The sequence below is a fragment of the Sarcophilus harrisii genome, chromosome 6 (genome assembly GCF_902635505.1).
Source record: "Sarcophilus harrisii chromosome 6, mSarHar1.11, whole genome shotgun sequence".
Lineage (NCBI taxonomy): Eukaryota > Metazoa > Chordata > Mammalia > Dasyuromorphia > Dasyuridae > Sarcophilus > Sarcophilus harrisii.
In genome coordinates this window covers 128469254-128484374 of record NC_045431.1, presented here as the reverse complement: position 1 = coordinate 128484374, position 15121 = coordinate 128469254, and the positions used below count along the sequence as shown (strand labels likewise).

The window sequence follows — 15121 nt, the reverse complement described above, 5'->3', positions numbered from 1 at the left end:
TGGGAGACCAGGAATCTCCCTTTTTTTTTTTTTTTTTTTTTTTTTTACAGATCAAAAGGGTACACAATTTCAGAGGAGTGATAATTTTACAGATCAAAAGGGGACAGTTTTTTACAGAGTTTACCTGTGTCAATACTTCTTGACTGCCTCAGTTTCCTCATTTGTAAAAATGAGCTGGAGAAGGAAGTGGCAAATTGCATGCTTTGCCAAGAAAACCCCAAATTAAACATTGAAGCCATGGAAAAGCACAACCACTTTGTCTTCTTCCTCTTTCACTTTTTTTCTTCTGTTCTTCTGTAGATACCATTATTTTGGAATGTCTCTGTTTGTTGAAAATATGTATTATTCAGAATGGAATACAAGTGCCATTTGGAGTGTCAATAAACACACAGGACAAAAGATGGTTAAAATTAGCCTTAAGCCATCATTTCTACCACCAACTGAAATAAAAGTAGTACATCAACTCTTGCAGCCTACAGTAAGAAATGATACTCAGAATTCTGGTAAGTCACCTAGACCAAGTTCCAAAATTTTGTTTCTCGTATGCTTTTTTAAAAATTTTTTCTTTTTTTAAAAAGAAAGGCTCTGGATATTGTTTCTAACCCAGCTGAAAGTGCTTAAAATAATGACTTACATTTATACAATATTTTTTCTTTCGTAACTTTATAAGCATGAACAAGTCACCTAATCTTTATAAGCCTCATAGTGGTGGGGGAGGGGGAGCATTGCTCTTTACACTCTAACTAGCTTCAGAATACTGTGCTTTTTAAGTGCATATTATATTATTTTTCTGTTTTACTGTTTAGTATCAGGCTTTAAGCTGTTACTTTTAACTGTGTCACTGTTTTTACTCGTCTAATTTGTTATTTTTCATCTTCTGTGGCCAGAGAAACCAGATACTGCATCTCCTCTCTCTACTCAGGATATTCGAATTATGTTTAAAATACAACTAGGATCTGAAAAAAGAACTTGAGGTGACTTTGAGTCTCACAAATTAGCTTTAGGGTTGTGAATTTTGCTTCATCTGTTGTGATTTTTCATTCAGAGGCCTTTTGTTTACTTCCTGTCCTTCAGCTCTGTTTGCCATAGCTGATATCGCCAAATAAATGAATGCTGGATAATAACAATAATAATAAATGTTTTAAAGTTTGCAAAACTCTTTAAAATATTATCTCATTTGATCCACACAATAATCCATGGAGAATATTTGCCATTATTATCCACATTTTACAGATGAGGAACCTGAGGGTGTTATAATTAGTTAAGTAATTCTGAATTGGAACTCAGCCCTTCCTGACTCCAGGTTCTGTGCTCTCTTCACTGAACCAATTATAGGTGAATCATTATTATAGTGCAACATAGAACTTCTTTAACTTTTTAAAATATTTTAATGTCAAGAAAGAAAAATAGGAGCCTAGATTTTGGAAAGTTATGGAGAAAGTAACACATGGTTTAGTGGGAAGAGCCTTTGGCAGAGGAGCTGGGTTCAAATCATGCTTCTGAAGTTTGCTATCAGTGTGATTTAGATAAGCCACTTAATTTCCTTTAGCCTGAATTTTCTTTCTATAAAATGAAAGGCTTACAATTGACCTATGAAGTCCCTTACCATTTAAGACCTATGATTTTTGAAGTTATCATTAAAGTTACAGGACCAGTGGACACATAAACAATTTTTGATATATTTTTTACAAACTATAGATGCACAGAAATGGATACTTCTAATGCAAAAATATTGAACAATTGGGTAGAGATAATGAACAATTTGAATTATTATGGAGCTGATAAGCTTCCTGAATCCTCAGGAAGAAGTCTGGAAAGTCTTTGTTTGGGTAGTGCATAGACCAATCTGGGCTGGGGATGATTTGGTGGAGAAGAATAAGGAGGGTGTCCTAGTGGAAAGAACAGAATGGGTATAATTATTAGAAAGTGGACCAGAATGAAATCTTTAGATTTGCTTCAGATAATAAAGTGAGTGGGTATATTTGGCAGATGTGGGTAATGAGCTGAGAAGAGGGCTGATGGAGGAAATTAAATTTTGTGAAGGAGGTCTATCTATGATGGTGTTCTGATACTAATTTTCCCCTTGCTCTGTGGCCAGAGAGAAGAACAAAGGACAGGAAAGAATTTAAAAAGTCAACAATGACAAAGCCATTCCAAAGAGGCAACATGGTCTAATAATCAGAGCTCTCGATTCAGGAAACCCAGGAAGACCTGGGGTTGAATCTTGCCTCAGTAATTTACTGGCCTGGATTGGTAACTTAATGTCTCTGAACTTCAGTTTTCTTATTTGTAAAGTAACTGAGTTGGATTCAATGGCCTATAAAGTCCCTTCTAAGTCTATGATCCAGTTTGGCAGATCCGAGATTGTTCACTCAAAATAACTGAAAATAATTTAACCTATTATAATGGTTTTCACAGGAAGAAAGTCTTCACAATATCAGCATACAATATCTAAAAATGAGTTAGTGATTACTTCCTATCCAGCCTAGTACAGTAGGCACAAAACAATGGCTAAAGAGTAGTTTAAAATCATTTACTAATAGAACTGAATACTTTCAGCCCCCTAATGAACTGGAAAGAGCACTGGTCAGCTTCTTAGAATAACTTGGGTTTAGACTCACATCTGCCATTAGCTAATTTTATGACTTTTGGCAACTTTTGGAACCTATCTGGGGTAGAGTTTAAGTTATATAATGCTCTCTTTAGTTGCTGGTTTCCTGTAGGTCTCTGGGAGCAGTCCCCCCCCCTTTTTTTTTTTCAGTTCAGTAATCACCACAAGGGCAACCAGGTATTAAAGTCCAAATCCTTTATTGTCTCCTTCAAAGTTTTGTTTCCTTTCCTGGGCCCGGTTAGCTTTCTTAGAGGCCCATCTCTCTCCTTGGTTCTGAGAGCTTGTAAAAAGCTCCTCTCTGCCCTCTGCCTCTCTCTGAATAAATCCTGGCTGAGGCTCCTAGCTTATGTGCTCTACCTGAGTCTAAACCAATCATTACATCACCTACCCCTACACATACACACACACACACACACACACACACACACACATTCAGGTCCTTTGGAATCTAGATGATTTTTGGGTCATTAGTATGGGAAAAGGAGAAAGATCCCTTTTCTAGGAACCCCCCACCAAACTTTAGAAGGGTTAAGATATATTGTTATACAAAATGTATGTGTGTGTGTGTGTTTATGTGTATATATATGTATATATATACATATACAATAACAAAAGATAATATATAATTATATATTTATGATTTATAGATTTTCATATAACATGATATATTGTATAATATATAACATTATATATAATTTATATATCTATATCTTTATATATACATACATGCATGTTTGAGTTAAGGAGGAGGATGATCATTAGGTCAACCCCAGTAATGAATTTTTTGACTGTAATATCTCTCAGAGTTCATTTATTAAGCTATAGAGAAATAACAATCTGTCAGAGGGGAGAATAGTGACACCATTAAAATCAGGTATCAAATATATATATATATATATATATGTATGTATGTATATATAAATTGATAAATAGCAGTGTAATTGTAAATAGACTACTTTTAGGTTTAAGAAAACTGTTAACAAGAAACTTACTTCAAATCTTCTAAAATAAAAATCTGTTCAATACAAATCCTAGAAGAGATCTTAGGTAACATTCTAAAGGCACTTGAGAAAGTTGGAGAGATTGATTTAGTTTTCTTAGCTGGGTTGAAAGATTATATCAAGAGATCAAAAAGCATAAGAAATTCAAAGCAAGTCAAAGAAACAACAGAGATTTTAGCTAAGAAAGACTATTGCAAATCAAATGAAGAAGGTTAAGAGTATGTTAGGTCATTTTCAAGAGATAAAAAATTTTTTCTGCTTTCATTTTGCAACCTAGTAGTCAAACAAAGTGTTTGGTGTTTAAATAAATGATTAAAAGTGAAGAGTAGAATCAATGTGAGAAGAGATAATTAGTGGTATAAAAAGATGAGAAAAAAGTTTGGTTGATAGTTGTATATTTTCTCCAAAAACTTTAAGAAATTAATTTGATTAAGTGAACAATATCATATTTGTGAAACTAGAAGTGATATCTTATGTTTCTGCTCTCATAAAATTCACCTACTATATTCTAATGTAATTGAATTATATTTATTAGTACATATGACTGATAAAGAGCAACCAGGTGGTGTGGTTCATAAGCCTGGAGTCAGGAAGATATGAGTTCAAATCCATCACTAGCTGTGTGAGCCTGGATAAATCACTTACCTCTGCCTCAGTTTTCTCATCTATAAAATGTTCTGGAGAAAGAAATAGCAAACAACTCTAGTATCTTTACCAAGAAAACTCCAGATGCAATCATAAAGGGCTGGACATGACTGAACAATAACGATTGATTAAAAAACTAATAGCATTCCATCATCTTTATAGTTGCCAGTAGTAGAATCTCACAGTATCAGTGCACAGAAAGAGTTTATAGATAATCCAAGAATTGTGTGATTCTGAGTACCTCAGTCTCCGTTTCTGCGTTCTGCCATGAAAAAAAGAAAGAAAGTGGCTTTTAAATGAAAGAATAGTTCCTTAAAATTGGCAGAGTAGATTTATTTCATATGAGACATCAAGAAATAGAATATTTGATGATCTTGTCCCATGATAAGTCCCAAGATAAATACAAAAGCCCCATTATAAAAATAGTTTCAGCATATTTACAAATATTTATCACAGAAGAGAAGATAGAGGAGAAAGAGTTAGGAAAAATTTTCTTTTCTTTTTGAGGCAATTGGGGTTGAGTTGCCCAAGGTTACACAGCAAGAAAGTGTTAAGTATCTGAGATCAGATTTGAACTCAGGTTTTCCTGACTTCAGGGATGGTGCTCTATCCACTGTATCACCTAGCTGCCCCAATAAAACTCTTTAAATAAGGCAATGTAAATCTTGATATTTCTTAGCAAAAATGGGAACAATTAAGAAAAATAAGAAATAAATTGTAAAAAATGGATAAAGAATAAAGACTTATAGTCTATAGGCCAAAAATTGGTAGACACCATGAAAATCTCATGCCTATGTATCTTGAATAGATTTTTAAAGAGAACTAAGAGATTGGACATGGTGATTACTGAATAAGATTTTAAAAATGTAATTGGTGATGTTTTAAGAATATTAAGTGATTTGTTAGTGATATGTGAGTCACCCTTAAATCAGCTCAGTACAGAGGATCAGTTTGTTCAAGTACAAGTTAGTATAAAGTTAGAAGAAACAATCAAAATGACAAAAGATATGGCGTACAATTTGAATAATTCTATCTTGGATTATTTAAACTACATTTTGGTGATAAAAACAGAATGTGAATGGAAGAAATAATATAGATGTAGACTATAATGATTTCATTTAAAAATTAGACTGGTATAAATCAAGTGCCAAAACAAGGAGACCAAAAGATCTTAAAAAGTCCCCTAGTTAGCAAATATTTGACTTACATGCTAAGCAGGGAAATATGGACAAGGGCATCCTGGTTTTGATTATATACCAATTTGCAAAATCGTCCATAGTGGAATTGATAAATATATAAGCAATGTTACCCTATAAAACAGTCACTGAAGAATAAAAATTCAAGGAGGACAATATGCAAGAAGAAAAACGGAGGAACTCTGCAAATTTTCTTTCCTCTCAAAGACAGTAGAGTTACTATATTTAAACTCATATTGTAGCCCCAGATGTGCTTGTAGAGGAGATTGCTGTTAGGGTTGTTCGTCATTCATTCTTGAAGCAAACCAATTGCCCATAAAGTGGATTTGAATGAGCCAAAACTGTGCAAAGTCCTTGGTCTCACTTTCTCCTTCAGTTATCAAGGATTTAGTCATTAAATGGGAATTGACTCAGGCAAACTGAGACCTGAAAAAGACGTTATAGAGAAGGTCTAAATGACTCCAAAGAGAACGAAGTTGAGGAAAACAGCAATATTAATTCAAGTGCATAAAAGAGAAAGTTTGTGTTGGAGGTGATATAATTATAAGAAAGTTAAGGAATTAATTCACAAGACATTTGAAGGAAAGGAAGACATTAAAGGCAACCCAGGACTTATTAATACCCTTTTCCCATACCTCACCCCAAAAGCCAATTGAAAAGATATCAGTAATTTTTTACTTAAATGCCTCCTTTCTTATATATATAAATTTTTTTGAGAATAATCTGCATATATATCAAGGTCATTCTTGATGAGGTCAGTTTTTTCATGTGATGTTGAATGATAGATAAAATCATTTCAATCAGTTCATTCATCAATATATAGCTGCATACATATATATCTTGGACAAATAGTACAACTAGGTCATTCATTAGTCACAGAATTAAATAGAAGGAGGAGAGATGGCTACATTGTTTTCAGGAAATTTTAAATGTAATATCCTCTAGATTTTATCCCTGAAAATCACAGGTTTTCTGCCAACCAGAACCTTTGCTCTAATTTTATAGTTTTCTCAATTCCATTTGCTATACCAACCTCACTTTTCTATACATCAACTGAATTATGTTTGAACATAGTTTCTGTTATTCACACCTAAATTATTCAGGATTGGCCATGACTGCTTGGATCCTGGCAGAAATTACTAATTGCCTTATTGATTTTTTTCCTTATCATTTCAGACAGTCAACAAGCATTTATTAAGTCCCTTCCAAATGCCAGATATTGTGCTTGGTTCTAGACATATAAAGACGGAAGTGAAACACTCCCTGACTTTGAAGACCTCACTTTGCCATTGTGTAATCCTGTACATATGTGTGTGTGTGTGTGTGTGTGTGTGTGTGTAATTGTAGAACAATAACACTGCCAACATTAAGATTTTTTGGGGGGATGGAAAAGTATGGAAAACACATAAGATGCCACCTGTGACATCTTCCCTACCCAAATAACAGAAACAACAATAAACCCTAACAATAAGAAATATATATTAATAATGTTTGGTATTTTACTCTTGTGGCCTGGTTAATGAAATGAAGAAATATTGAACAATTTTGGTGCCACAAATTTGGTGAATTTAGAGAACCCAGTCATTCATTTGCTTAATTGAAAAGCCATCTCCATGAGCTAATTTTACTCCTTTACTTAAAATACATTGCTAACACCAGGAGATACCCCAGCAAGAAACTCTTAGGAATTAAAGGATAAGACATATGGCTACAGTATTTCTTAAGTCTTAAAGATGATGTCTTTAAAGCAGTAGCCTTAATGAAGTTAAATATAGCAAAACTTCTACCATTTGCATCATGCCAAAGAAATGACATTCTTAGTATTGCGGTTTTATGTGGACTTTTGGCTGTTTCTTGTTCTTATATTGTAGTAGGGCAATGACTTTGAGAACTATGGCTTTAGAGGTAGATGATCTAAGTTTCAATCCTAGTTCTATAATTTATGACACTTATGGAGAAAATCATAAATCCTATGACCACTACAAATTTGTTCTTTAATCTCAAGGTGGTCCTTGCTGTTGCATTCTTTTATTCTTCCCGAATTGATCCCTTATACACACTTCATGGTCATTATTCCAAACCTCTTTCCTCCTTGCGTTGCTCTGCTACTCCTTTCCTCCTCTCTTTTGCAAAAGTCTTGGCCTTTTACCTTAGTGAGAAAATTGAATCCATTTTTTGTGAGCTCCTTTTTCTTTCTAATTTTTCACCTCAAAAAACCTCCTCCTCATTCTCCATTCTTCCCTCTTCTGCTCTCATCTCTGAAGATGGTTGTCTTTCTTGTCAACTTTTCCTCTTGATCTCATTTTCTCCCAACTTTCTGAAAAACTTGCTCTTTCAATTTACGTTTTTTTCCCTCATTCTCACTATCTAATTTTCACAGCAAATTTCACAACATTCTGAGAATGTCATTTGTAATATTCTTCTCTAAAATATAAAGTTCTCTGGGAGCAGGTTTCTTGGGGGGCTTCTGGGAGCAGCCTTCATTTCAGTTCAGTGTAATTACCCCAGATGCAGCCAGTAGTTAAAATCCAAATTCTTTATCATCTCCTTCAAAGTCTTAAATCCTTCACTTAGGGCTTGGCTATTTTTTCTTAGAGGCCTTCTGCAGTCTTAGTTCTGAGAGCTTAAGCTGCCTTCTCTGGCTTGTGAACCTCCTCGACTGAATGCTGGCTGAGTCTCCGAGAGCTTCTAGTGGACTTCTGTGTCTGGCCCTGAGAGCTTCTTGCTTATATGCTGTACACTGAGTATACCTCAAACATTGTATCACTAGGAAACCATTATTTGTTGTAGAATTAAATCAATGCAAAATTAGATTTAACCACTGTCTCCTCAATTCCACTTACTTAGCACCTTGTAAGAATCCTAACAGTCATTTATACTTATTGCTTTAGTTTTCCTTACTTTCCACTCCTCAACTTCTCGCAATTTGGTTTCCATAACATGGCAGAAACTATTCTCTCTTGGTTCATCAACAATCTCTTAAGTTCTAAACTTAATTATTGTCTTTGTTCTGATCTTTCTGCAGCATTAAATACTGCTTACAAACTTATCTTATTAAATATTCTCAGTCTTCCTTATTGATACCTCATCTATCTCCCATTCACCATATTCTGGGACATTTCTTCTCTGTTTCTTGAGGATCTCATTAATTTCTATGATTTCAATGATCATCTGTAATGACTTACAGAAAATCTGTATATCCAACCCTAATCTCTCTCTCTTGTACCCTATCCCATACTGACAATTGCCTGCTGGACATCTGCTTTCATATCTCTTTGACATTTGGAACACACCATTGTTAAAAAGAGAATTAATCACCTTGCTTCCTAAATCACTTCCTTCTCTAAGCTCCCTTATTTCTGTTATGGGTGCTAGTATTCTTCTAGCCAACCAAACTAGCAATCAGGAGTCAATACTGACTTTCCTTCCCCTCACTTTTCCCATTCAGTCAGTGTTTAAATACATAGATATATCTCCTCAATATCTCTTGCATTAGTCCTCTTCTCTTTAATCATATAATAACCATCTTAGTTTAGGTCTCCATCTCCTCTTGCTTAGAGTATTGCCATAGCATTCTAATTTGCCTCCATATTGGGTTCCAGGTTTTCCTCTCTCAAGTCCTTCTTCCATCCAACTGCTATATGACAACTGTTCACTAGCTAGAAGTCTTCAGTGTCACACACTGAAAAACATAGCTTTTGGATATCTAATTCCCACATAGCTTTCCATTATTATTCTCCTTCATGCAAGTTGTTTGCTTTTTCCATTCTGAAATTATTTTATTTTTACTTACTTGTGTGTGTTCTGTATTTTTCTAAGAGAATATAAATTATGGAAGGAGTGACTTTTATTTTTATCTTGTAAAGTGATTTCCCCAGTGCTTTGCATATACTAAAAGCTTAAAGGTTTGTTGAATGAATTTCATTTCCTCATTTGTAAAGTCAGGAACTATTAAGATAAAACAATGATTTCTTTTCTGATTCTAGATTCCATGATTCTATGTTTTCTGCTGTTGAAATCTTTCTTCCTGCCCAAATGTCATCTGTATTATTTCCTCAGCTGTTGTTCTTTTTATTTTTTGCAACTCAATGAGCATTTATTTTAATCTTTCTTTCTTTTATGCAAACTTAAATGCAAAATAGGAAAAGAAAAAAGAAGCATTGTAATGTGTACAGCAGAACATAAGAGAGTCAAAATGAAAAGCAATAAATTTCCCTTTCAAGAAGGACTTTATTCTGAACCTTATGTTCAGCACTGTCCATTTTTTCTCTGCTTCCATGTAGGTCTTTTTTTTTCTTTGCTGTTCACTTTTTACTTTACTCTCTTTTCCCTTTGTTCTCTCCCTCCTTCACCCCCTGCCCTGAAATCTACTATTAAGCACGGGTACACACACACACACACACACACACACACACATGCAAATACATATAGACATAAACAAAATATATATATCTACATATCTACGGCTTACATATCTATAATTATATACCTATATGCTCATATACATTCATATACATCTGTGTAAGACCATACTATGCTTGTTTGTCCTTTTTTTTTTTGAAGGTAGATAGCATCTTCCTTCATATGTTAACATCTTTCCATAATTTTCTAATTCCACAACTCATCATTTTTTTTGCCATAACAATATTCCAACTTTATACTGTCTAGTTATATTAAATGGCATAAAACAATATTGATTAATATAACTGACATATAGTGTAGTTTCCTTATTTTTTAACATAATTCTACTCTTGTTTTTTATGTTTATGTGTAGCTCATTTCCTATCCCTTCTGATTTCCCTGCTTTATTTCTTCTACCTGCTACCTTATTCTCCTATTACTTAATCCCCCAAAATTCCTCCCTTTTCCTCTTCTCCCTCTCTATTCCCTTACCTTATTTCTTTTTGAAGTCAAAAGACTTATCTGAGGATAGATTTGAACTCATGAAGATGAATCTTCCTGATTCCAAGCCCAGTGCTCTATTCACTGTCATCTGTTGGCTCATTTTTTCAATTAATAAGCATTTTATTTCCTCTCCTTCAACTCCCTCCCCCATCCTAATAAAAAACCAAACCAAAGCAAACAATTACATTTAATTAAGCAAAACAAATTCCCATATTGTTCATGTCCCATGTATGTCTCATTCTGCATCTTGAGTCTCTCAGGAGGTAGGTAGCAGGTTTTTTTTATCAGTCTTCTGAAGAAATGGTTGGTCATGGTGTTAATCAGAGTTCTCAATTATTTTAAAGCTGTTTGCTTTTATAATGTTGTTATTATGTAAATTGTTCTCCTGGGTTTGCTCACTTCCCTCTATATCAGTTCATCAGATTTACTCTTTTCATATGTATTTTTGTACATATTATTTTATCAGATATAAAGTTTTAGATTAAAGGGACTTTGTTTTGTATCCTCCAACCACTAGAACTTTGTTAAATTTGTCTTACATTGAACACAAAATTAATGTTAGTCATATAAGTGAAGAGGTTCAGTTTTGTTCTCCTCATTGTTTCAATAAAAGCAGATGGAGATGATAAAAGAAGATCTGGTATCGAGTCTCTGTTAGAGTGATATGGTGGAAAGATTGCTGGACTTGGAGTCAGAAAACAAACCTTTTCTAATCTGCCTTCTATTACTTCCTAATTTTGTGATGATGAATTCCCTAAGTCTCGATTTTCTTATTTGTAAAATGGGGATGATTATAATAGCGCCAACATTATAAGGATATTGTGAGAATTAAATGAGATATTATATTTTAAAAGTGCTTTGGAAATCCAGGATATAAACATATCTTGATTTCTTTCCTAAAAAATAAACAAAACCACATATGAAATCAGATACACAGGGCTATCAGTCCTTCCAAAAGCTATTACTTTATACTCTTACAGAAGTAAATGAACTTCAAAACTTTAGAATAATACAGGATATTGCAGAGGTGTGCCAATATTTGTGAAGGCAGTGCTTCTATTGACGTCAATGGGAGATTAACCTCTTTAAGAACTATGAAAAAATAAAGTATGTCAGAACTCATCTCCATCCTAAATAAACTTTCCTTCTATTTTAGAGCAGGAAGTATGCACTTTAAAGAAAGGTTACTGCAAGAGCAGCATATGTGGACAGAACCTTAAGTCCCATCCATGCAAATGTGCAGAAGGTTATACATTAAGCCAAGATGGGAAGTATTGCAAAGGTAATACACTGAATATTTATCTAAAACAAGGTAAACCAGTCTGGGTGGATGGGTTTTTCCCTTATTCAGAGATCATCAAAAAACCTCTAACCTGAGTCCAATCTAAATTCAATCTAAATTTAGGATTTTAAAAGCAATTGCATATTGTTTCTTCTGTTTTCATGGATAGCTTAGTGGCATTGTGGAGAGAGATTTGGAATCAAGGAGATCTGAATGCATATCCTGCTTCAGATATTTACTAACTATATGATCCTAGACAAGCTACCTCTAAAGCCTCAATTTGTTTATCTGAAAAATGAGAGTAAGAATAGCACCTACCTCAGAGGATATCATAAGAACAAAATCAAATGAGATATTTAAAAAACATTTTTCAAACCTTAAAGCACCACATAAAAATTAGCTATTATTACTTCTATAGCCTTGAAAGTTAGATGGTTTGTTTTCAAAGTCTTAAAAACACAGAGAGAAGCTAAGGTCTTTTAGGTACTCCCTGTGCTTCCCCATGAACTTTCTAGAGCCTACTCCAGTCTTGAGGTTCCAGACTCAAGATGATAAATATTAGAGTGATTATCACCTTGGAGTTCACAGGGGATTTACTGAGGAAGAGAGACAGGTGAGTGAATATTTCTCTAGATGTGTGTTCTCAGAAAGATGCCCTAGAACTAAGTTGAAAATGGGCTTCCAAGGGAATACTAGATCAGAACCTCTTACTTTTTTTTAACATAAGACAGGCTGAGATGGGTAAGGAATGAGAAACTCATGGGATCTGGAGTATCAGACCAAGCTATACTAAGGTTGTGGTGATAGTGATTGAAAGAGAAAATAACATTTTCCTAATAATTTCAAATAACCATAACCACAGAAAATTGGATATATATGTTTGTCAGACACTGCACAATTGCTCAAACCTTGGAATCAGTTGGATCACTACTAATCTACAGTAACCACCAAAAACTCAATCTCACTAAGGAGACATTTCTAGATTTACATTACAATTTGGTACTTTAGCTTGGTGAAATTTTTCACTTTTTTTTCCCCTGAGGCAATTGGGGTTGAGTGACTTGCCAAGGCTCACACAACTAGGAAGTGTTAAGTATCTGAGGCCAGATTTGAACTTAGGTCCTCCTGACTTCAGGGCTGGTCCTCTATCCACTGTGCCACCTAGATGCCCCTTCACTTCTTTTCAAGAAGAATTTTGAGAATTAACAACGACTGAAAGGAGAGAATATGATATAATATGTAATATTTTCATAATTTTTGGATTCTTTCATTTATTTCATACAGCAGAACCTCTATCTTTTCCATGGAAAGTTACTATGCCTAAACAAAAATTACCAAATTAATTTTCATATTAATTTTTATTAAGATATTAAAAAAACTATGAATTGATTGTACAGTCTGAAATGGAATGTTGATTTATTTAATTATTTTTTCGTCAGATGTCAATGAATGTGTATTTTGGAACCATGGATGTACTCTTGGTTGTAAAAACATCCCTGGATCCTATTACTGCACATGTCCCAAAGGGTTCATCCTGCTCTCAGATGGAAAAAGATGTCAAGGTAAACCCAAGCACTAACCATTACTTTTACTGTCCTGTTGTCATTTGTATGTAAAGACAATTGTGGCATCTATGTACAAGTGGGACCAAAATGATTATTATTGAGGAGAAATTGCTTTTTTCTTCTTTTTTACTTGATAATACTTTACTTTTTTTTTCCTTTTTTACATTTAAAGTTGCCTATGCTCTTCTTTTACCTTCTCTGTTAGACTATAAGTTCCAAAAGCTTAGGATCTATGTTTACCTTAGCATCTCCTGAAGGTCTGTCCTAGAACATTATGCATAGTTATGTGCTTAATAAATATTTATTGAATGAATTTGATCATTGTCTAAAGAGTTATTGTTATTTGCTATTCTCATTTAGTCCGAAGTTGTTTTCTTTTTTTCTCCTCAAAACTGACTTTTCAGCCAGAATTGGAGTTGTAAAGAGCCTGAATTATGTAGCTGCAAATCACACTTAAATGTATTCTGACATATGACAGATCCCTGAGTGTTTCTATGGTTGTATAAGAATAATTTCATAGGTCTGAACATTCACTAATTTTGCCAATATAAGTAAGCCATGCCACTGTGGGATAAGAAAGGAACTAGACTTATGATTTAGTTGGTATAGGGAACTATGGATGAGGAAATTCTGTATATAAGTAAACAGATACTCTGCAACTTATGAAGGTCATGGATCTGTCAAGGGTCAGTCAAAATGTGTCATTTATAGATTCAAACCCATGGCTTCCTAACTTGGAGCCCAGTTCTCCCTCCTCCTGTCCCTTTTTCCCCATTGTAAATGGGGATGTCAATTCTTTCTTAGTATAACAAAACCTTTTGTAACAATGGTCAGAGTTCAGTTTTTTTTGTTGTAGCTTTTTATTGATAGAACATATACATGGGTAATTTTTCAACATTGACCCTTACAAACACTTCTTTTCCAACTTTTCCCTTCCTTTCCTCCACCTCCTCCCCCAGATAGCAGGCAGTGTCATACATGTTAAACATGTTAAAGTATCTCTTCAATACAATATATGTGTACATATTTATACAGTTCTCTTGTTGCACAAGAAAAATCGGATTTAGAAAGGTAAAAAAACCTGGGAAGAAAAACAAAAATGCAAGCCAACAACAATATTGTTGTTGTGTCCACACTCATTTTCCAGTGTTCTTTCACTCGTGTAGCTGGTTCTGTTCATCAATGATCAGTTGGAATTGAATTGGATCCTCTCATTGCTGAAGGTAGATACTTCCATCAGAATTGATCCTTATATAGTATTGTTGTTGAGGTGTATAATGATCTCCTGGTTCTGCTCATTTCACTCAGCATCAGTTCATGTAAGTCTCTCCAAGCCTCTCTGTATTCATCCCGCTGGTTATTTCTTACAGAACAATAATATTCCATAACATTCATATACCATCATTTACAGAGTTCAGTTTTGCTAACGGTGGTAGATACTTTTTGGAGGCCTGTGGACACAAATATGATGATAAATGTTTAAAAACCAGGAAAAAATTTATATACAACACACACGTTAAATTGCATTAATAACATTTTCTCTATCATCTTCTTAAGTCTAAAAAATCAACAAAACAATAAATTAGGCCCTCATTTTTAGCATTTGTCAACTTCTGAGGTGTAAATACTTGTACTGAAAATGTAACAATTAGCTGCCATGAACTGGTTTGAGCTAGCTCCAGCACTAGGATAAAGGCATATTAAAAAGAACCTCCAGTGGTTATCTAGACCAACCCAGAGCTTAAAGGAATCTTCCATATAATAAACCTGTCAAGATGGGCCCTTTGTTTTCAAGGAAAGTTTGGAGTCATTAAAGGAGCCTTATAATTTCCCAGTAACAATCTCGTCTTTGCTCTTCTTCCTGTTGTAAGAGACATGCATCTTATCAAGAACTCTAGAGACTTGCCCATGAAGCT

General features: G+C 34.2%; 1 protein-coding gene across 3 annotated transcripts in view; it reads left to right on the top strand.

Annotated features, from left to right (window-relative positions):
* Nucleotides 1-15121, top strand: part of EGF (epidermal growth factor) — a 141637-nt gene that overhangs the window by 37867 nt on the left and 88649 nt on the right. For all 3 annotated transcript variants that reach the window (XM_031943720.1, XM_031943719.1, XM_031943722.1), the window contains exons 5-7: nt 301-503; nt 11515-11640; nt 13080-13202. In XM_031943720.1, coding sequence (XP_031799580.1) covers nt 301-503; nt 11515-11640; nt 13080-13202 — 452 coding nt within the window. The remainder of the gene's footprint in view (nt 1-300; nt 504-11514; nt 11641-13079; nt 13203-15121) is intronic.